This window comes from Rhamphochromis longiceps, linkage group LG7 (genome assembly GCF_057381845.1).
Source record: "Rhamphochromis longiceps isolate RC_006_pf linkage group LG7, R_longiceps_female_GT1.1, whole genome shotgun sequence".
In the NCBI taxonomy this organism is placed as follows: Eukaryota; Metazoa; Chordata; class Actinopteri; order Cichliformes; family Cichlidae; genus Rhamphochromis; species Rhamphochromis longiceps.
This window is the reverse complement of record NC_140563.1, coordinates 48,642,662-48,667,293: the sequence shown is the minus strand read 5'-3', so window position 1 is coordinate 48,667,293 and position 24,632 is coordinate 48,642,662. Positions and strand designations below refer to the sequence as shown.

General features: G+C 37.5%; 1 protein-coding gene across 2 annotated transcripts in view; it reads left to right on the top strand.

Moving 5' to 3' along the window:
* The window catches only part of eng (endoglin), a 51,937-nt gene extending 28,704 nt beyond the window's left edge, over positions 1-23,233 (top strand). For both annotated transcript variants that reach the window (XM_085413999.1, XM_085413998.1), the window contains exons 4-14: positions 5,185-5,298; positions 10,436-10,625; positions 12,874-13,042; positions 13,124-13,229; positions 13,392-13,593; positions 13,999-14,150; positions 14,449-14,679; positions 14,834-14,900; positions 19,710-19,817; positions 19,914-19,961; positions 20,037-23,233. In XM_085413999.1, the coding sequence (XP_085270125.1) occupies positions 5,185-5,298; positions 10,436-10,625; positions 12,874-13,042; positions 13,124-13,229; positions 13,392-13,593; positions 13,999-14,150; positions 14,449-14,679; positions 14,834-14,900; positions 19,710-19,817; positions 19,914-19,961; positions 20,037-20,158 (1,509 nt within the window). In that variant the 3' untranslated portion in view covers positions 20,159-23,233. The remainder of the gene's footprint in view (positions 1-5,184; positions 5,299-10,435; positions 10,626-12,873; positions 13,043-13,123; positions 13,230-13,391; positions 13,594-13,998; positions 14,151-14,448; positions 14,680-14,833; positions 14,901-19,709; positions 19,818-19,913; positions 19,962-20,036) is intronic.
* Positions 23,234-24,632: the final 1,399 nt, after the last annotated feature.

Here is a 24,632-nt window from a genome sequence, read left to right as displayed (position 1 = left end):
TCTTGATGGGACCACGAGTGGACGTTTTATCATATCAAAAAGCCAGAAAAAAGTGGACATGTGACCTCTTAACACATACCCCTTATCTGCTTTTGGCTGTCTGTTTATATAAAAAAAACTGTTCTTGTAAACAAAAAGAAAGGGGAACATATTCATCTTATGCCAGACTGTCCAGTCAAAAGGGAGGTTTGCTCTTGGATCCTCTTTTCTTTGTCCTCCAAATTGTCTTATCACCTTCTTCCCCATTCCTTTATTTTCATACTGATTTACAACCTGCCAGGAACAGTTGACTGTCACAGTTTGACCCCACAGAGAATTATAGAGGGAGCATCAAGGGGGTACACAGTCAGAGAGAATTCACTGGGAGGAGCCGCTTGTACAGGACTCATTGATGTCACACAGAGGCTTGGATAGTCAGGCTCTTGGCACAAGGCCGAGACGAGACCAAGAGAGCCAATTCAAGCCAAGGGAGAGAGTCAAAAGAATAACTGGAAACTGCATCAGCAAAGGCCCTTCAAAAAATGCTCTGAAGAAAAGAAAAAAAACCTGAAAAGGAAAACAATTGTATCTTGAAAGCACAGGAACAAAAGCAGCAAAGGTGAGTGATCAGGGTCAGAGTTCAAAAGGAAAGAAAGAAAGTCACAAAAGGATGAAGGGAAGTTAGACAGAAAGCTCATTAGAAAGGGGTATTTAAGGAAAACACCGCCGAGAGTTATCTCTGTATGAAGCACAATGAAGTCAGGAGGAAATGCCGTTCATTCATTTGCTCTACGCACATGCAACACAACAAGTGAGGCACAAACTAAATGTTACAAAAGAACCTCAGACCTCTCTAAGGTTAGTCTGTCTTCAGGGCAATCTAGCTGTATTCTTTTTCTTTTTTTTTAAATTTAATAATATATACCGTGCACAGAAGATGGAATCAAAAATGTGATTTCCTGTGGCTCACCTTGCCACATTCACACAGTATTGCACATGTTATGCATTTATAGAGACTGACACATGGAAATCATATACAGCAGTAGCTCATATTTTATGGCCACCTTCTGCACTGTTGCAGACAACTAGCATTATACGGTATGCTAATATGTTAGCCAATTATTTTTCAACACCCTTTGCAGGATTTTTTTTCGGCCTGTGATTTGATCTTATAGCCCCTGTCTTATTCACTGATATCTGAGTTTCCTGTGGGCTATCACAGGAATTTTAAATTCCCCAACTTGTAGAACTGGGTCTATCTTTACATTCAAAGTGAGTGTGATGCTATTATGATGGGCAGAGCAGCATTTGAGTACTTGGATATCTAACAGCTTTAGACACTGTGTTCCAGGTTCTTGTGGTAAGTTATTATTTTCATGCCAAACCCTCTGCCTGTAGCGAACATGTTTCTTTTATAAGTAGTCCTAACCACTAGAGATGGCACGATACCACTTTTTTATGTCCGATACCGATACCGATATCATAAATTTGGATATCTGCCGATACCGATATGAATCCGATATAGTGTTTTTTAATCAACAAAACTGTTTTTTAAATATCTTGCTGCATTTTGTATAAGTTCATACTCAAGTTTAAAACAACAACTACACTAAAGCTATTCTGTTATACCTGTATGCAAAAAAAAATATTTCATAGTTCAGCAATACTGATCAATCTAATAAACTTAAACCTACACCATCCTCCCTATTCTGGTATTTTAAAGAGTACTTAGCATAAATATTAAGCAACCTAACTAATAGGGTTCCAACTCCCAGCAACAACAAAAATAAATAAATAAAAAATAGGGAACCACCCCTCACGCTCCACCTCATGATGCTTAATCAACGTAATCAACCTTAATTTGATGCAGTGTGAAAAAAAATGCACAGAAATCAATTATTTTTCAAGAAATATTAAATAGATTCAACATCTTTCTTCAACAAAATTGCAGACTGCACAGATGGTACCTTCCCAAAGGAAAAAGTACTATAGCTTACTAGGGTATATATATTAGACTTAATAGTTACTATATACAGTAATTGACTTCTATTCATTTTACATCAAATTAAAAGTTTGGGTGTCAGATAATTATTTATTAAAAGCTAGACATTTTAAATGAGAGTAAGAAAGAAAAGTATGTCTTTGTGCCCCCTTTTCCCTGTTAATGCCCTATCGGCCCCCCTGGCTAAACTTTGCTAGATCCGCCCCTGCACAGTTACCAGCGTCAGCTAGGTAGAAAAAGATCCTGGTGTAGAAAGTAATATTAAATAAATTCTAACAACAGCTTATCAAGCTTAAACGTGCTGCTGTTGTTCAGCCGCTGGTTTCCTCTTTCTGGTGCAAAGTGGGCCAAAAGCAAACTAGAGACACGGACTCGCGACAGAAAAGCCGATCAGCTGATCGTTAAGCAGTTTCACCATTGAAGTAGCAGCAGGAGAGGCAGTCGCTTGTTAAGCTTAACGCAGGAATGCTTTACAAACATTCAGAGATGGACTTACACACTTGCTTTACTTCTCTCGGGATAACTTTGTCGGAGATGAAATGCCGGGTTGCTAGCGAAGCTCCAAATGCTATCCAGACCACTGACAGGTCCTGCATGCCACAGCCGCTCTATCACGTGATGCATACTGCTCCGACGTGCTAACGTTCTGAGGTGAGTTACGGCGTGTTGCAAGTTTTGTGAGGTGCTTTCGTGATATTTAATGGATCGGATTACATTTTTTATTTTTCTCCGATATCCGATCCAGTAATTTAGGTCAGTATCGGACCGATACCGATACGTAATATCGGATCGGTCCATCTCTACTAACCACTGATCTATTCAGATAAATTCCACTGTATCTTCACCTGGGACTGCAGTCACCCCTTTTAGACATTTTTCCTTTCAAACTGGGGACTGAAACCATTTATAAGATGCAGAAGTCATTAAGCACAAGCCTGCATGTACTAGACACCGGTTAAAGCTTGTGTCTCACTGTGTGTGTATATCAGTGATCCTTCTGTCCATAGCACTCAGCGTGCAAGGCTGTCTTTGAAATTCATCTGTGTTTGGTTTATAGGCAATTTGTCCATGGTCTCCTTAGACTTAATTTGCTCTGCTCTGTATGCGCCTGAAAATTTCCATAGCTTCAACCTGAGCTCATCACAATTCTCTTGGATCACACTCTGGCAACATCAGGTATCAAGTAAATGAATTTGATATGAGGGCGTCTTACTGTTTCCCCAGCAAGCTCATTGTCTCACTAACAGGTTCTGTCTGAAAACAATCTGCCTTCAAATACACACAATATAACAGAATAAAGCATTTGGTGTCAAGAAAAAGTTGTGAATGTTAACCTCCCATAAAAGCCTCACATTGGAGCAATACTTCCAAGTTTCCCCCCCCTTCTTCTTCTTCTTTTTTAAAGCTGTTGTTCATTTCTAATGCACTGAGTCATAAAATTGAGCTGATTACAAATCCATGACTCTTTCACTTTTCTAAACCTAATTATCTTGGGTCTCTTGCGGAAGTAAAAAGACCTGGGATTCATTGGAATTAAGTCTGTCGAAAAAATAAAAAGTCTTTAAACCCAGACTTATTATTCCACATTCAAAAGGTTTACTCACCACCACTTACATCCATAAATCTCTGCAGCACCAGCTTTGCCAAACGCATATGCGAAGCATAGTAATTAAGGCTGATTCATAGTGTGACTGGGGTGGTGATTAGCAAATCACATCACCATTATGTTACTGTGGTTAAAATATAGTTAATTGGATATTACATTATGTGTTGAATTATGTTAATGGTGTTTTATATGTAATATGCCTCATAACAACCACCAAGGTTAGCCATTGTTAAGGCAGCAGGTTGTGAATGAAACGAAGTAGATAAATTAATAATAAGACTGTACATAAGTAATTCTGACTACACCTTTAGGGATAGTTTTAATGCAACCAAGACACAGAGTATACATTACACAAATGCATCTAATTGCACATCTGGTAAATAATTAATTTTATAGCTTTACATGTTTTTTATGTCTCCTCCCTTGCATTGCATAGAAATGTAATAATAGAACCAAGCTACATTACCTCATAAATATCAGCGTCAGCTCAAAAGCAGGCATTTGAAGACTGTTTTCTTCTTGCCTGTTTTTGACTCTCTTCAAATGAGTGGTTGCACGTGTGTCTGGAGCGATCCACGTGTTGACATCTCATGGTTGCGAAAATAAGGAATAGTCACGTCCCCCCTGCTGAGATTTCCTCCAGCATGGAAATTAAATCAAAGTTGTGCGGTATTAAATTGGGGTTGGAACTATTTTTGTGTGCTGCAAGTAAAATATCTCCCTCCTCTGTCAACTTGAGGCCTATTAATTTAATGACAGATAGGGAAGGTTGCAAATTGGTGAGCAGCTCTACCCAAGACCTTCAAAGTTTGAGCAGTGTTGAATTGTGATTCAGTGCAAAATGACCATAATAATGTTGGTCTTTTTATTTGCTCTCTGAAGTTTCAGAACTTTTCATTCTTCATGTCACAGGTTAGAAAATGCTTAAATCGCATTTGTGATGTTTTTCATCTTAAGCCAGTGTAATAATGTTTGAATTTCAGGAAAATGCTACGTTTCAATTTTGCCTGTGCTAAAGGTTAATTCTTGTCATTTCATTACAGGATATTTTTCATTGTCTACATTAATTCATCCCCCCAAAAATGATGTAGCATAGCTGCTATGTATTCTGTTTTCCTTTCTTTTTTCATTCTGCTTTATGATAACACAATCAAAAATTATACAATGCGAGCCAGAAGCATTGCTTGAAGTGCTTCTCAAACATTTTAATGTTTTGATTTTATTTCTGTATTACGTGGCACATACACAACGTGGAAGGCTTTCCAGAAAACTTCTAATAGACAGTGCAGTAGTTCCCATATGGCTAAACATTGGGACTGAATATTTATAACACTTGATTGCTTTGTCTTTTGTATCAGTCCCAATCTTCCACCTGGAGATGTATACCACCTTCAGACATCATTTGCCTGCAACACTTTCTGAACCTGCAAACTATTTGGAAAGTTGTTAGCTTTCATATGTAAAGCAGACTTTCCACTGTAAAAATAGACGCTGCGTTTAAAACTTCAGTCTGAACTTATATGAGTAGATATAACAGCTGCATTGTGTGATTTTCTATTTTTATTCTTGTAATAATTTGTGTTTTTTTTCCTTTCAGGAAAATGTCATATTTCAAATTAACTTGACTGATGCAAAGCCAATGCACCTTATCCTCACATCTGCAGAAACAGCTTATGGTTTATGCTATCTCAACAGCGAGGTTCACTTGTATGTAAGTAATGCATCTTTGTTTTTCTGTACTACCGTGCGCACGTGCAGTTTTTTGCTTTTCTTTTGAATGCACATTTGGGACTGAACCTGGAAATAAAATGCCACCTTTGGCCCACTTTTATTTAACCCTGATTACACATACTGCCTCAGCTGTAACATAAGGTTGTTAAAGAGTCACTAACTAATCATAAAAAAAGATCAGGTTGTGGGGATGCCACTACAAGTAGTTAGTTTTATCCGTAATGCATGATTTTCACATGTCTCCAGATGTGCTTGTCTATCGCCAGCTGTTTTCACACACAGTCAAGCTGACACAGCTGTGCAGCTCTGTGAGTCTGTTTGGAGAGACAGTAAACTATGTTGATTTTGCAGTGTTGATTCCCCAGTGGCCCCTCTGTAGTGAAATGTTACAAAAGAGCAAGCAGTTTTGTATTTTGTGTCTTTTACCCTCCACACTATAAAATCGTAAGAGAAGTTTTAGAGAGTATCGAGGAAGGCTGATGCTGATGGCACTGGCCATAAAATTAATGTTCCAATGAAACCGGAGATTCTGACTTTTATACACTGTTCTTAGATTATGTTTGTGGACTGAACCCAGGAAGAACTTGAAACTTTTATTCCATTGTGTGCTTAAGTGATAATGTCAGGGCAAAATGCTACAGTGGTAATTAAAAACATAAACCAGGATTTAAATAGCACTGAGATGGGCAAATAAATGAGATTGCCTCTAACTAGGCTATTATTTCTAAATATGTTATTGATGAAGCTCCTCATTGCTAAATGAAAAATGTTGCAGTATCTGTACATAAGGACCCTTATCCTCATGAGAAATTGTAATAACTGTGATTAAATCAATATTAAAACCATTAGGCATCTGATGCTGTTGAGGGCTATAGAAAGTATTTGGTTTTTAAAGTCACAGTGCAGCACTGTACAACTACACAATGATTGTAACACTTTGTGCTCCCAAAGGAAGGATGGAGGTGTTTTTCCTACCTTAGAGTAAACTGAATTTAGATTTGAAACATCCTCGGGAGATAGAATTACACTGAACATTTAATCGTCTTTATTTCTTTCCACAAACTTTGCCAATCTAGTTTAAAACATTTTTTCGCCTGGATTGTGTCACTGTTTTTGTCTTGAGAACAATTAACATTGGATTTTAAAAACAAACAAAAAAAAGGAAGAAAGAAAAAAGCTAAATCTCACTGTCCTTTTCGTGAAGTTAGTGTTTTGTATTTGTCGGATTTAAGAAGCCATGATACGCTTGAAAAACAATGAAATGTTTGGAGGAATGTCACCAATTACTGATATGCTGACAGCAGTGTGATAGCACATCCTGTATCATGTCCTGTCGAGAGCCTAGACAACATTGCCTGTGACTGCAGGATGTTTTTGTGGGATGAGCCATATCACTGGGGGATAATAGCGCTTTACTGCAGATTGCATTGTAAGAGAATCAGCATCTGGTCAGCATCTGAGAAAGTACGTCACCAGCTTGACAGCTTGGCTCAGTGTCACAGCTCTTGTTGACCTCCCATAGCTGACCCGAAAACATGTGGCGACAGCAGCGTTTTATCTGTAACGTCTTGCAGCATTTTTTAACGATCTTACGTGACAGCTTGTTAGTTGAAAAAGCTTCTTTTTTTCTCTCTCCACCAGATTTCAAACAATTTGTAACAAACTTAACATAATTAAAATACTTATACAAACTGATAACATTTTATGGAGGAATGCCCAGCTTCTGACATGACACTATACAATTATTGCATGGAGTAACTGATGGGTAGTAGAAGAAGAAATTCCTGTAATCCTCAGCAAACAGAAAGGCTCATTTATTTCAAAAGGAAGGTTCCTTGATCATTACTGGAAGAATTCGCAATAACAAACTGATATTACTGATACTAATGTGAGTTAAATTCCGCTGTGGTCATTAAAATTATTGCCATTGTTATTTCCTTTTTTCTTTCCATCCTGCCTTTGAGGCCTTCCCTGTCTGTCGTGACTAACTTGCCTCCTTTTATTTCTGTCGTTTCCCTTCACGCTATTTTTGATCGCACGTCAATCAAATATTTATGTAGAAAGACTGATGACTCCCTCAGGCTTCCTCGGCTTTCACCAACCACCCCCCCCCTTTCCTTGTGACGCAAAAGCTTATTTTGGTCAGATGCTATGTTATGCCAAACATCTGTTGAATGTGTTCACCTCTAGTTGAAGGACCAATTGGCATGGTAGTTGTAGTAATGTGCTGAACAGTTAAAGAAACACTGATGACCGCCCAAAACGCATAAGAGCTGTTAATTTTAGAGTGTTCATTTAAAACTTCAATGTAAAACTTCAGATACAGCTAACTGAAATATTCAGAGCAAGGCAAAAAGTTAATCTGAAATTGAAATTAGGGGTGGGCGGTATAAACGGTATACGGTAGAAATGATATAAATTTGGCCAAAGGTAGAGATTTTGACTACACCGCTCTACCGCGATAGCGCATATTGATGGTGTCATCAAGCTGTGCCTGTTTTGGTCGAAAACATTGCAGCGGCTGCAAACAACATCATCTGCAAATTATGCCGTGCCACAGTAATAGCAAAGAGATTAAGCACTTTTGGAATATGGGGAAAGCCAAAAACTGCGCTTCCTCCACATCTGTACCATTAATTCATTAATGCCGAATTCTCTCACAGATGCTCTATTACCATGTTGTTGCAGTATATTAATGACTAACCTCGTATTGTGGATGGATTATCTCAGTTGTTCTCCTGACTGAAGTTTGGTCCGTTTACAACACCCTTCCATGCAATTGCATTTGTCCCTAACCACCAGAAACCCTCACCTTAACTTTTATCGAGTGGAAAAAAGTTCGTCGTTCAGCTTCACTGTGCTAATGTTATGCTAATATAGCTGTGTCACTAGCGATCACGTAGGACATCATTATATACCACCTAGTCCAACTTCAGTAACCCTACAAAAGTCACTGCTGTCTTCATTTATGTTGGAAGCGATAGCAGAGCTGTACATTAAAATTTTGTCAGAAATCTCTCAGTCAGAACATGCTATACCATGTTTAGGTAGAAACTAGTGAGCTAACTTCCTGCTAACTTTTAACTCTGTTGAATTTAATAAATTCTGTTTTCATGGATCCCTGGATGTTAAACTTAATTGTTACACCTGGTAAAGCAGCAACGCTGATCATTTTATTAAAGATGAAAGAATTTAGACAGTTTTTAACTCTCAGTGATGCCATAGTGTTCGTTTGACTTTGGGACCTGAAGCTGACGTTTTAGACCCAGATTACTCCGCGAGGCTCCTGACTACATTAGCCGTAATGCTCCAACAATCCATCAAGCAGTGCGCCTTCATAGCTTACCAAAGTCGTACTAAAACATTTTTTGACAGATTACTGCGCGCTGTGTGCTACGTAAAATTGGTTCGAGGTCAATAAGCACAACCAGAATTCATAGATAAGGGACACTGTCGATTTTTGAGAAAATTAAAGGATTTTAAGTGTGCCTTATATTGTGTAAAATACGTTATACAGAAGAAAATAATATATCGTGGTATATATCGTTACTGCACATGTATGGCGTTATTTTTGTGCCACTATTCTGAGCGCATGTAAAAAAAAGTTTTATAACCTTGATATGTAAAAATGTGCTCAATAAATAACAATTAAAAAAAGAAACCATGGGCTCCAGGTTTATTTTGGGCTCAATCTTTAATGAATTTCTATCTAGGCTGAGTTGTTCTTCTCTACTTGAGTGCTCCAAGAGCTAAAGAAGAAAAAAAGCACTGCACCTCTTCAGTGCATTCAGTGCCACACAATGAATGGAGAACAGCTAATTTTGAAGAAATAGGTTATACCAATCCAATGACATCACTGACCAAATAAAAGAAAATGTTATTTCAATTAGGGCTGGGCGATATGGCCTAAAATCCATATCACGGTATAATGTGAATCATGTGTATGGCGTTATTTTTGTGCCACTATTCTGAGCGCAAGTAAAAACAATTTGAGCGCACGTAAAAAAAAGTTTGCAGGTGCAAGTGTTGCATTTTGAGGAGAAATTTATTTCGAGCAAAGAAAAGCTAAATTTGAGTGAACAAAATTCATTGCTGCGTGCAAAAATGTATTTCAGTGTTTGCTATTATCCACACACACACACAATAGCAGCCCCTGTCGCTCAGTTTTTGCATTAGCGCTTGCTTGCAATGTGCTGCTTGCGCTCTCGAAATTTCTGCCCGTGCGCGTTCAACTCTTTCTGTGCACCGTTATATTTGTGCCACAAAGCCAGCCAATCACAGACTTGGATGCAAAAAAATCTGATTATAACCTATTTCTTCAAAATGAGCTGTTCTCCATTCATTGTGTGGCACTGAATGCACTGAAGAGGTGCAGTGCTTTTTTTCTTCTTCAGCTCTTGGAGCTCTCAAGTAGAGAAGAACAATTCAGCCTAGATAGAAATTCATTAAAGATTGAGCCCAAAATAAACCTGGAGCCCATGGTTTCTTTTTTTAATTGTTATTTATTGAGCACATTTTTACATATCAAGGTTATGAAAGCCTACTCTTAACAATCTTAGCAATCCCTATTCCTAAAGCCTTCCCCTACTTTCTTATTCATGCAAAACATAATATAAACTCCATTATTTCCCATTGGCCCAGACGAGGAAACAGCAGTGTCTAGTCGTTGGGATGGATGTATATATTTATACCTTGTATGGAGCCAGATTCCAGCCGACCGTGGTGACGCACAAAGCTAAAAAAGGTCCCATTTCCTGGCCCCACACAGGAAGCAAAGGAAAGACCTTGGCTCCAACAGGGTTGTGCAACTGGCCTCGTGGACACTTAACCATAATAAACATTTCTTTTTAACAGGGCCCTGCTAGGAGAATAGGGGGAAAGTTGGGTGTGGAGGGTAAGAAAAAGTATAATGAGATTGATGGCCAAATATGTTTGATCTAACTAATTCTAAGCAGACAAGAGGTAAATAAAAATACAGGCAAAGCTGACTCATACAGTTCTGTGTAATCATAGCAACGGGTAGTGGACATGCCTTTTAGGACCTGATTTTGCTCTGTGCTTTCTGAAAATTGCATTAAATGAAGGTAATGAATTTGTTTTTTGCCTTTTCTCTCCAGACAAACCAAAACTCCACAATTACACTACACAATGCCAAGGAACCAAGTTTTCAGAGAAATTTCCATTTGATACAAGGTTTACCCTCCGAAGAGGAGGAGCTGATCAAATGGGCAACAGAGACGTTTGGGGGTGTGACTTCATTCACTACTCTTAGTAATGTGGATCATATCACATCAACAGGAACACAAGGTGAGAGACATTTGTGTAAAGGTGATTTTGGGTTAATTTTTATTACAATCATCTTCTAAACCATCCATTTACTTGTAAGGCATGGAAATGTGCCATACACACATTATGAAATAAAGATCTCTCTCTCTCTCCCATATATATATGTATATATGTATATGTATATATATATATATATATATATATATATATATATATATATATATATATATATATATATATATATATACATACATCAGATCACAGAAGAACAGCAAAAAGGTTTCTTATCTGTCTCTAAAATTGTGTTTTGAATGAACTTTGAAACTGTGTGGGTTTTTTGTATTTAGGATATGCTATCTGCATCTGTGTTTGGTCTAAAACAGCATGTTTGGATGCTGAAGAGAACAAAGTAATTACAGTCAGCACATCATGCAGCTCCAGCTTACATAACTCAGGAGAGAGTCTGCATTATAGTAATCAAGGCTGGATGCGGTGCTGTTTCTGGTGCTCTATAGAGAGCATTCATCACTAACCTTCTTTTATCTGAAGTATGCATAAAAACACTTTCTGATGAAATAACTGCAAAAAGCAATGTGTGCACCAAAAAGCTGTTTTGAGTCGAACATTTTCATAGGCAAGTTTTCTATTACTGAATGTCATCTGTGCACTGATTTCCAATGCTTTTCATACACATTTGTAGGTGGACAAGTCAGAGGAATTAAAAGCAAAACAAACAGCTGCGACAGATTTTTTAAAAACATTTTATTTTGTTTTTTTTCTATAAAGCTGTATGCAACAAGCACAACATGTTAAAATCTTAAGTAGTCTGAGAAAATCTTGAGCTTGGCTAAAGTGTTGAGGACTAATCAACATATTTTTTTAGTGCTGACAAGATGTCATTACATATGGCAGAACATTTGGAAAGAGAAGCAATTGAGAAGTGACCATTGATGCTGAAGATGGAAGCACAAAACAACACAGATTCAAAGTGAACATTCACGGATGACTAAAAGCTGGACATTAGGAATATTATGGGATGTTACTGCCATCAGCAGTAGCAGCAGGATGCTCAGTGCAAGCACAATTATTTCCTAGCAAAGCCTCCTTAAGGCAGTCTGAGCCAACACAGAGCTCTTAGATGGATTTAAAAAGAAGTGAACAGTGGTGGGGCTGAAATAGCGACAGCTGCTTGTGCTCCATTCCTATTATAATTTTGAGTATTTTTAAGGATTTATGTTTGAATCTGTCTTCATGATTCAATGTCCTTCTCTGTGATTTCCAACATGTAATGTGTTACAGTACGAGGGAGCTCAGCTTCCCTTTCAAGCAGTGCTTTCTCTCATTGAAAATGCCGTATTTAAATTGTAAGCAAAAGGATGTTTTCAGCCTGCTTAGTTTTAGCTAATGTTGTAACTGAGTCATGCTTCACAAGGGCATGATAATTACTCAAGCAGTGGAACATTTTACATTTCTATTTTGTTGTATCATTTGGCCTTGCCTGCATTGGGGTGTTAGGTGCATTTGCGTAGGCCTTGTTGTAGGTGTTTGAAAAGTCTGTGCAATGACACACAACAATATGTTGCTGAGACGCGGGCTCGCCGAGTAGCAAGAGTAGAAAATGTGTGCATGTCCTTCGGGATTCGTCAATGTCAAATTTGAAATGTGATTTCAAATTCATGTCATGCTATTGCTTTTGCAGAAGACAAGTGTTAAGCAATGATAATGAAGCTACTTTTGAATTATAGTTAGAAGAGCTACAGACAAGATTTTAAGTAATTAGAAGAAGACTGCTCCAATCCTCTGTGCAAATGGAGCAATGGCAGCCAGCTTGAATTTGACTTGGTCACAGATTGCAATAATTTGTAGCATTTAATAAAAGTGTGGGGAAAAGCAACCCTGTCCTATAGAATGAGCCATTTTTCCCCATGTGTTTTGGTTCCAAACACACATTAAGTATTCTTGGCACACACCGCTTGCCCATTAGTGTGATGATGCGGTGTCAGGAGCTGTGGGAAACGTGAAACGTATTTCAACCCACAATTCAGCCATAGTGTTCTAAAACTTTTGGAGCACTGTAGCAAGTTACACCTTTGAACCACCTGTGTGTATCTTCAAAACTGCTGCTGGAGTATGTTTAACAGCAGTAAATGATAGGTGTTAATGTTCCTCCCAAAGCAGGTTAGTCCTTGGTTAGAGATTAGCTCATCAGTGTCTTTCTTGAACCATTGGACGACCGATGATAGAAAGTAATTGTTTTATGGTTTTACAGGAACCAAGCCAGGCTCTCCAATCTGTACACTTGAAATTGAAGATCTCCTGGAGAAGCATTTCATGAAGATTCAATCAAATCCAATCACATTTTGCTTCCCACAGCAGCAGGCCTCAAGTCCTGAAACTGAGCTTCATATTATAAACATCGCAGAGAATTCCAGCATTCGGTAAACCTTAATATAAAATGCTTTTTTTTAGCTATATTTACTGGCAAAATCTTTCTTGTGACATTTCATTTTTTATTGCAGCAATGTATCCCTGCACGTGCGTGCAAAGAAGCAGACCCGCGTGTTCATGAGGGGTCCTCAGGGCACCATGTGGACCTTCATCAATCCACAACACACTTCGTTTGCTGTAAGCATACATATTAAAGTCTCAAACTTCAAGAAGTATTTATGGCATGCACCATGTGTGAGATATTATTTATTAAGATCAAAAAGACTTCAGGTATTTAAGTTATCATGTCTACCTCTACATTGTTACTGATTTATCTTAACCTGTCCTCATTTTCTTCAGTCTAACAATGAAATAACGCTGAATCATGCCTCAGCCTCGCACAAAATACCCCCTGCGTTGACACTGACTAGTGATACTGCATCAGATGTGCAAAGGATGGCTTTGTACCATTTTAAAGTCCCTACTTTTGCCAGCTATACTGAATTGAAATTAAAAGAATCGAGGATTTCACTGGTTCTAAAGAAAAACGAGAGCCCAACAGGTAAGACAATAAAATGAAAGCATTCTTCTTGTTTTATGTTGGAAGCTTTAGCAAAAATAGAATAGACTGAGTATTGCAAAATACAATAACCTCCCCAAAAAATACATGTTACCAAACCCAGAGACTGTACTGTATCAGTAGGATAATGACAGCAATAACAAATTAAATATTAACATTCTTGCATTTGGTGTATATATATATATATATATATATATATATATATATATATATATATATATATATATATATATATATTTTACTATGCTGTAATTTGAATGGTCATTTAAGTTCTCAGTAACAGAGCTACTCTTGTTTTTCAGAAAGAATCCAAGAACATCAACAGTGATACAGTTGTTTCATGCAAAAAAAATTTGTTGACCTATTTTAATTTAATTTCTCGCTCAGTTGCACCAAGCGTTCCGGCACCAGGCAATCCTGTTGCGACAAATTCCCCCACTCAAATCCCCATGGTGATAATGCTGTACACCTCTGCAGACTATCAGACGCCCATAGACTTTAACACCAAAATCCAGACCGACAAGAGAATTTTTGCAGAGGTAAAACTCTCTTTACCTTTTTAACTGCATTTATTCACTGCTTAAATAAGTGATAGGCAATGTTTTTGTCTTTGTGGTCTTTTTTTAATTATTACAGGGATGACACCCATCACACAGTTACTGCTTTTAGTTAACTGCAGTCCGCAAACTGAATTAAATAGGATTTTTTTCTATCTAAATATAAATATTTTACAATGCAACAAAAAGGCTTACTGTTTAACATATCAGATTGTCCTTCATCCTCTAATGCACATTGAACTTATCATCTTTGTTTTGAATTCTTTTCTGTTCTCTGCAGATTTCTGGAAACACTTTAGGGAGTCTAGTCTTGACTTGGAAGGTGACCAAATGTATTTTGCGATCCAAAGGCTCGTGCCTTGCAGAGAAAAACTTGCCCTTCTTTCCAGTGGACTGCCCCTCAAATTCTTGTCCTAACAGAGCTCGATTCGCCTTCTCCATAGAGCAGCTTCAGGAGCTTTCATCCACCACATGGGACATGGAATGTGATGTCAGCTTTTGTTATACTGAGGTAAGGATTTATCAACCACTTTTAATGTTTCACATCAACACAACACTTTACAGTTTTAATGTGTTTAACTCAGTCGCTCTGAATTCAGAAAATCTGCCTGTATGACAAACCTATGGACACTTTTGGGTGAGCTGTGTTTCTGCTTCTTCCCTAGCAATGTGCATATGGAGGAAAAGCCAGCAGGAATTTGGAATTTACCCAACCATGCCCAGAAACCCCAAGTGAGTTCAGTTTAAACTCCAACATGTGGATGAATTATTTTTTTTTATTTCATTAAATTAATAAAAAATAAAGTTGCAAAAAAAAGTCCCAATGTCCCCTTGAGTTTAAAATTAATTTTTGACAGATGAATGTTTTATATTTAACTCTCTAAGAATAAACTCTCCAAACTCTAAGCAGAAATACCAAAACTTTTAAATTACCTTTTATGCCTTCAGGACTTAATTGCTAGTCTGGTGCTTGGTCAGAGTGTTGTTGCTTGCTGCAATAATTTTCATTCCTATTATTGCTTTCAGTGCAAAACAAATGCTGCACAGGCTGTTGTCATAACAGTGGATATGCAGTGAGGCACGTAAGGGGTTGTGGGGCAGGCCCTCGTCCTTTAGGAAGGTCTGCAGACTGACCTTGTGGCCACAATCAAAAATAATGACCCTCGGGGGAGGGGGGTGAAGTCCTTTGTGTTTCCAAGGGGTTTGACTGCGCTGCTGTCCTAACATAGGCACTGAGCTTTGTGCTATTGTCAGATCAACACAGTTGACTCAAACAAGAAAAGATGTCTTTCTTGAAAGAAAGTACCGTCACCACACGTTATGATTAATTTCTAGGAAATTTCAGATGAATCAATTTCTAAACAAGAAGACACAAGGAAGCAGAAGCTGATTAAATGGAAGGACACATGAAGTGTCTTTGTAAAACTTGTAATTTGTTTGTTCATGCCTTAAGCTGCCTTTATGCTTCCTGTCCTTTTAGAGAAGAAAGATAAAGGTTTTTATGTCAGTATTGCAGGGGAAGCTGCCTAAACTACTCATCCATGCTTCCCTGTGTCCTGGTTGTCCTCTTCCTTGATTCTCTCTGCATTTCTTTGACTTATATGGTTTAAAGAAATGTCTATTTTTTTTGGAGACCAGGGTAAATTGAGAGATTTAACTTGAAAGTAACACACTTGTTTGGTACGTCTGTTCACTTCATTAGCCAGTGTCAGACATACAAGGGTTATTGTATACTAGCTGCACTAGCAGACTGCAGTCTGCTGCAAGCCTTCACTGGGCAGGACTATGAACTCCATTCAGCAATCTTTCCTGTTTGGTAGTTTTCATACAGAGGGCTACAGGGAGTCTGAGCGCAGGCATGCTGTCTCTCTCCTCCTCTCCACCTGCGCTGAAGCTTCTGCTTCCTCCTCTTGTTTATTCAGCTTTGCTGTCAAAGTCTCACTTATACAAACTAGCACACCAATTGATAATAGAAAAAAACGTCTCCAGGGAAAACCTACTTAGGTTGCTGTGATGTTTTTCACTCATTTAGGAATGTCCTTCGCTGTGAAATCAACAAACTGGGTTGACTGCCTGGAATGCAGTCAGCCCAAATGCCCACAAGATGTCACTGTGTCAGTGCTCTGGTTCACATTATATGTGAAATGACACACATAAACACACACACACCCACTGAGAATTTCTGCATTAATTTAGAGTTAAATGTGTCTTGGCCTTATGACGACTTTATGCAGACACGATTCAGCTTCACACAGATATTAGTCAAATGACCATACTGTGTTAAGTAGGATTACGTTTTTGCAAAGCAAGCTCCTGCTTTCTGGTTATGTTCTGATGAGGTTTTATGTTTTGTGCATTAGTGCTTAGCATGTTCAACCCAGAGGCAGAAGGCAGCAGAAGGCAGGTGAGAAACTCATGGAAAGGTGATGATTAGTTTCCTCCTACTGCTCTGGATACTTGTGGGAAAATCTCTACAGGCAGCAGTAGAGGGGAAGGAGGGAAAGCCGGTATTTACGCAGTGGTTTTCTTGATAGATAACACATAACATACTGCCTCTGCTCTTGTGGGGACTTCTAACAGCTCACATGGTTTGGGACAAGGTTGTTTATTTGCAGCCTTGAAAAGCTTCACTACATTCCCAGATATTGATTTTGGTGCAAATTCTGTAAACAATTTGACAGTTAATTCAGGCCAGTCAGATGGATACTGAACAAATCAAAGTTTAGATCTAAGCAATAAGTTTTTAACATTGTTTGTCATTGGAAATTTTAATACATTTAAGAACATCTGTTTATTTTCCCATCTTCAAATGAGAGTTAGAGTTTACTGTGATGTTTGAGAGAAGGGAAGAACTGTCAGTGATCTGCTGTGCAGCCTTTTTGAAAAGATGTCTTTCTCAAGGCTGTTAATTTCTAGCTTTGCCAGCCCACTAAAACTAGAGAAAAAAATTGCTAGGCTGTTACAATATGTACAGTCTGGTTGATTTGTGGGTAATGATATTTTTTGTCATTTTGCCTCTATAAACTACCACAGTGGATTTTAAATCAAACACTCAAGATATTTCCACCCTTGAGATGATCCATTAGGCTTTACTGCAGCCACCTTCAGTTGCTCCGTGTTTGTCGGTCTGCCTTCAGTTTGGTATTTAATAACTAAAGACCACGCTCTGCTGGGTTGAAGAATATTCCGTTTCTTTGCTCGGAGAAACTCTTGCTTTCACTTTGTGTTTTAGGTCATCATCCATTTGCACTGTGAAGTGCCATCTGATCAGTTTTGCGGGGCTTGAGTGAATCTGAGTACAGCACGACACAATTCAGAATTTAGAACTGCTATCAGCAGACCCAGTTTCACTGACGGCTGTAGATGCAATAGCACGGCCTCCACAGTTTTTGACAGAAGATGCGGTTCAGATCATGAGCTCTCTCTCTCGCCTTCTCCATAAATTTCTCTTCCCATCAGTTTTGTACAAGTTAATCTTAGCTTCATCTGTCCAACGAATCCCCCCCCCCCCCAGAACTCTGCAGGGTCTTTTTGATGTTTTCTGGCAAAGTCTAACCTTGAGTGCAACCAGTACTTTGCACCTTATTGTAAACCGTCTGTATTGTAATTCATTCATTTTTAATTCATTGGACAATTAACTGACAAGCAGGCCAGGTGAGACCAGAGAGTGAGCAAAAATGTACAGAATGGCTTTAATACGAGGTTAGCACTTTTTGCCTCACCACAAGAATGTCCCGAGCTGGACTTCACCATCTGGCTGGGGTCTTTCTGTGTGCCTTTCGCCTTCTGGTTGCAGGGATAGGCTTGTGCAACCCTGATAAGCATAAGAGAATGGATGGATTCACACAGTCAATGCAATACTTTTGTTAAACCCCTTTGAATTAAAGCAGAAAATCTTCTCTTCAATCACATTTAAATTTAATTGATTTTTTTTTAAGTTTAAAAATCCATTGTGGTAGTGTACAGAAAGATTTTCATTTTCCAAGTATGCTGGACGTCTGATGTGCCCCGGTACATATTCATTCAGAGCTGCTTTGAGGGAAAGTATTTTATTTTTATAACTACTGGTTCAAGGTTATAGGTTATTTAATATATTTTGTTAGCCAAAAAGTCTCTTGTGCAGTGGAAGCCAGCTCATGGCATGCTCAGAAAACTTTAGAAATTGCAAAGTTGGTTATTAATCAAAGTTCGTATGGCTACATTGGAACAGGACAAATTCAATTTTCTTTAAAAAAAATTCTGACTCACCCAAAACATTGGCTGTAGTTTTGGGAGGTGATAAACAGCACTGTATGTAAGCTCTATTGATTTCCAGAAGGTGTTTTAGTAGATGCATAGATAGTCTGCCAGCTTCAGGAGTGGATGGAAAGAATTATGGCAATTATCATTAAGTCCAATGTGGAGCGACTCTGGCGTGCATTAAGGTTAAGTAGCACTTAATTTTGAAACACAGAGGCTGTTTTGGATATAGATGGCACGATTATTATTGTTAATATAGTACTTTATGTTGAGGCATGAACTATTGGCAAGTCATGGAAAAATGTCCAGTGTATTGAATGTCTGTCAGATTATGGGTTTGAAATTTGATGGTTTCATAGAGATGTAAATTATAACTGTGTACTTTACAGAACTAGCCTCTCATTTCAGGGAGTTCATAAACTTTAACTAGTTTTTTTCTATTACAGAGGATATGGAATAGTAACTTTTAAGCATCACACATAAATGTACGAACAGCAGCTCACTAGAACATATAATAGAGATGCTCTCTAAGGACACACATGGGTTAGTTGGGGTGAATTCTTTATTGAACTAAGAAGATTACATTGTAGTCATCGTGATTCACAGTGCAGATTTAGGACAAACCCAAATTAAGAACATATTTTCAGATGGAAAATCAGTTAAAGTGGTCAAAAAATCTCTGTGTGCAGAGTTAAGTTCAGTTACATAAAAAATACCAAGTACATTGGTCTTCCTGAAAAGAAAACACTTGCTATGTGGCTATGTGATTTTGGTTTTGGTTAGAGTGAATAGATAGAATCTGTGTTTGTGTTGTAATAGAGATAATCTAATCTACATATTCTACTTGTGTGCATTATATAATGAACCTATTGCATGACTGATTTTATTTGGTATAGAGGAAACAATTCTGTCTGTGTACTACCAAACCTTTACAATGTGAAGATGCAATGTTATTAAAAGGACACACCATAGCTTGTAAGAAGAACATGTATTTTATGCCACCATATAAATTGTTGTATATCACATGCTTTTGATTGATTGTCCAGTGTAATCCTGCTGGAGCACAACAAATAGGACTTTTCAGTGGTTCTTTGGAGAAATTATTATATTTTATTATTATATTATATATTATATTCAAGCTGCATTACAATATAAAAGGAGGATTTTGGGTTTCCAAAATTTTTTTAAATCGTGTTCGATTGAACGTAATTGTAGTTGTAGCAGTTGTAGTAAATCTTTTTCTTTCTTTTTTTTTTTTAAATTTAAGCTTGCATACATTGTTTTTGCATGTCTGCTTTTCAGCCCGACCATGCATTAACGGCCTGTCTGGAGTTCTGGGTATTGCCTTTGGAGGGTTCCTGATTGGGGTATTACTTGTTGGAGCGCTGTGGTTTATCAAAATCAAAACAGGTAAATTGATGAGTGAGGACAGAATGTTTGGACTCCAGAATAGATCTGAATTGACGTATGTCTGAATTTGAAATTGTCCAATTCTCCTTAATTCAGGGTACCCAACTGGACTGGAGATGAATTCAACTGTAGTCAATATTCCTGGTAAGGACTCTTATTTTTTAATAATTCTTTTTTATTTTTAGCAGGTTCTTATTGGCTTGTTTTTCCTTTCCACAGGATGTCCTTGCTCAGGAGCAAAGCGACAACCTGTTTCTACCAACCCATCCCCCTCTGAGAACAGCAGTGCCAATGCTAGCATTGGAAGCACCCAGAGCACACCTACCAGCAGCATGGCTTGAGAATATGGTATTTTCACCCAGCAGGGCCACCATCCTCCTTCAAATTTACCTATACGGGTTTTGTGCTTCTTCTTCTTCTTCTTCTTTTTTTAAATCGGTGCCTCAAAAGCATTTGTTACATTCCTACTTCTTTAGATTCTCCTTTAAAAAGCACAACACATATCTTTGGCATAACACCTCTGAAACGGATGTGATCTGGGAGCTTGTAATTGGCGGTGGGGAGGGCTAAGCGATGGTAACCAAAGTTTAATCAATGGCTTCTGACGTTCACCTCTGCTACTTCTCTGTAAAGTCAAGCTCTAAGACAGGAAGTTAAAGAGGGCAAAAGAAAAAAAATAAATTGGCTTGCAGCAACAGGAAAAACAAACCATATCCCCACAAGAGCTAACAGGAAATTCACTGCATTCCTTCCAATGAATATGTGCTTGTGTGATGGCAGCACAATAATAGTCAGACAGGAGACAAAACCAGTCAAAAGACATACTTTAAACAGATGAAAAGCTGTTGTGCGCTCACATCAAGCTACAAAAATATGAGGGGCTGTTTGCTAGGTCAGTCTAGTCAGCAGCATTTTGCGGACTGAAAAGATCAACGTGTTTGGATCTCAGACAAGTCAACAAAAATGCTTATTTCAGTGGCTATTTTTCTTAAATAAAGTTTAAGGTTAATGATTAACAGCTACCTCTTATTATTTAGTCTAGACCTAAGTTTAAACTTAGATATCTGTAGTGAATTTCATTTTCTTTCTTTCTTTCTTTCTTTCTTTTTTTTATAAATTCTGTGTCACTTTAGGTGAATCTTAAAATGACTGTTTCGGTCATATGTAGCCTATGAAACAAAGTTATGGTGCCATTTTCCTGCTATTAATAGATGAATCAAAGCTGCTGTACTAATGTGTTTTGGAAGATATATTTACTAATTGCTCAAGAAGTACAATCAAAGTTATCATTTATGGCTCACAGGTTGCAATTAATACTGAATCATTAAGACGTCAGTACCTTTAGTTGTCCAAAGTGTCACATGTAGAGACGTATGGCTGTATTCAGAACTGAATAGTATGGCTGTAATTAGGCGTTAGTTCTAAAACACTACAATATCCGTTCTAATGAGAGTCATCAATCACCACGTCTATCACCACGGCCTGACAATTTGCTGTACTTTTTTCACAACAACATTTTTAAATTACATTTTGGTGTTTTCAGGGTGGTGTAATCATCACCCAGTAGAATTAAGCGCACTGTTTATAGTGTTAACAGTATATTGTACTTACATTTGAATACTTGACATGAAGACCAGCTGACCTTCTTATATTCAGTGTCATTTGATTCAAAATGTAGGCAGTAATTTTCTGCACTATTTTTTGATTGGAGATGAGTGCACAGGGTGTGAAAGGGCTTTTGTCATTAAACTGATGCTGTGGATCACGAATGCATCAGAGATTTTGCATTAAAGAAAAAAAACAGCTATTGTTACCCATGCCATGACCTTGCTTTAGGTGGGAAGTACAGGCTCAATGAAAAGGTGATCATTTTTTAAAATAATAAATATAAGTGCTAATGTAATACATTAAATGTTTTGTTTTTTTAATGTGAAAAAAAAAAGAATCCAGTCTAAGGCAAATGTTTGCTTTAAATGAGATGGCTGTGCTCGAATGTGCCTACGTGTATGTAAATTTGCCCCTGAAAACAGCTCCCCCCACTTATCCTTTGACCTTTAACTTTTTAACTTTAACGGCCTACTTAAATCAGCTCTGAACACAGCCCATTGTGACTCTGCAGTTGCAATTGCAACTGTACTGTACGACCATATTCTGAATGTATGTTTATGTATCAAAATTTGAATTCAGCTCCATGCATACTATTATAAAAATTCAAATCTTTATTTTTTTTTTCATTTGTCACATGACCTGTGTGAAGATATGGAAGCTGTCATTTGCAAGAAATTAGTTTGTGGTTATCAATATTAACTTCTGCTTTCCACATTTAATAGGCTGCATCAGCCACTGCCTGGCTAATGTTAGACTTATGCTGCATATTTGCATGATGAGGATGTTAAGGGGGGGGGGTGTCTACAACTGTAAAGTGACGGTTGATCCGTGAACCCACTTTTTTATTTTAATGTACAAATGTAAATGAGTTTAGTATTTTATTGCCACTCTTTTACCTCTAAAATATTGCCATCGCACATCAACTCTGGGGTAGGTAAGCAAATAAATACCGGTAATTTAGCATTTACAGTACATTGCATCAACACAAGTAGTAAAACTGTGATATGTCAAACTTTATGATGACAAACACTCTCTCACACACACATATATATGATGTATATATAAAAAGTACACCCTTACTGTTTACTCAGGAATTAAGAGCGGAAGTAGCAGCCAGATTGCCGCTAGTCAAATGCACTTGATTAACTGACCATCAGTAAGTGTGACCACCTCTGTAAAAGCAGTAGTTCTGGCGATTTGGTCAGCAATCAGCTTTGTTTTAAAATGCCACTGTTTTCCAGTAAATTCACAGCAAAGTGAGAGATCGCACAAAAACTAAACATCTGTAACTCTTCAGGCCTCACTTAGCATGTTACAATTCATGAAGATACAACTAGAAAAAGACTGAACTAAAATAGCATGTCACGAGAAAGCCTCTTTACTAAAAAGAACTGGGCGGGAGGTATAACGTTTGCTTTTCTTACATCTGAGCAAACCACAAGACTTTGGAAAAACTAAACTGATTATATCAGCAGAAATACCTCCTAACAACTGTCAAGCATGGTGGTGGAGGGGTTATGATTTGGGCTTGTTTTTTAATCACAGGACCTGTGCACCTTGCAGTCATTAGATCAAGCATGATCTCCTCTTTTTACCAAAGCATTTTATTTAGTTTAGAAGTTGGGTTATGTTATGCAGCAGTACAAGCTCATTAGCAAATCTACAGCAGTGCAGCTGAAAAGAGAAGATTACTACATGTTATAGTACTAAGGGTTGTTCTTCAAGCTTTGAAACATGAAGTGTGCCTAGTTTTTCAGAGGATACACAGTATATATATATATATATATATATATATATATATATATATATATATATATATATATATATATATATATATATATATATATATATATATATATATATATACCATATATACTATATATATATATATATATATATATATATATATATATATATATATATATATATATATATATATATATATATATATATATATATCTGTGTGTGTGTGTGTGTAGACCTAGGAATTATTTAAATTCAAATGAGAAATGCTTATCCTCCTTCTCCTTCTGGTTTGCTATGAGAATTTGTTCACCTTTAATTATGATCTTAAAAATGTTCCAAACCACCAACATTGTAAAATGTCTTTTCTTTGTATGTGAGCAATGTAGCAGAACCACATTTTCTCTCTTACTCAGTGTGTCTGCATGTACATTTTCCAGTGCATGCCTGATTTTCTTTGTATATTTTTTGTAGACAAAGAGGGCCAGTACAAGCTGTCACTTGAGTATTTGTGCAATATAATGAGGTAAACCTGTATGTAATGTCTATATGTCATTTTTATCCTTTTTTTGTAAGTTTTGTATGATAATCTTACATTGAATGATTTTTTAACCTGACTTGTTCTTTTATGTATTTAATTTACTGGGACAATTCATAATCATGGCACGTATAAAATGCACATTGATTCTGTATAGCAATTGTTTTTGAATCTCATATAGGTTTTTATTCTGTAATCACAGACAGTGCGTGTCACATCACGTCACAGTACATATGGTTTATTGGTTTTAGCCCTGTTACACTTTTGCCCTCACCCTAAGGGTCCCGTGCTGTCCAAAACCACAAGATATCTCTGCAAACTTGACATCCTGACATTGTGTTGTATTCATTGTACTATCTTCACTGGGTGTGAGGGGGAAGTGCATTCTGGATTCTGAAGACAGGATGTCTCACTAAACAGTAGCATCACAGTTAAATATTCAGCACTGACAGTTACCAGGATACATTCGCACCAAAAATAGTCAAAACGCAGCTATTATTACAAACTTTTTTTCATTAGATTTGTGGAAGCGTTTGCAGCATGAGACTTTTTTTCTATAATAACTATCCTGCACCTGCGTTAAACCAGCCCCAGTAACTGTCTAAGCACTGACAGTAGAATCAGACAGGTTGTCAGTTAATTCAGTGTTAACCCTGCAGATCCCTTCGTTACCTCTCACAAAAGCTCTCACTTCCACAGATGCTCTACACAGTTAATGAAATATGTGCGCATATACACAGTATGCGTGCTCTGTGTGTGTGCGCGGGTGTGTCGTTACAATAGGAACTACAGCTACATTTATGCGATTGGATTCTTACCTGTATTCCTACCAAACAATCGGAAATTGTAACAATGTGTCAAAACGTCTGCTTTTATTTTATCAAGTATAAGATGCAGTGTTATTTTTGTTCTGGAGTTGGCAGCCT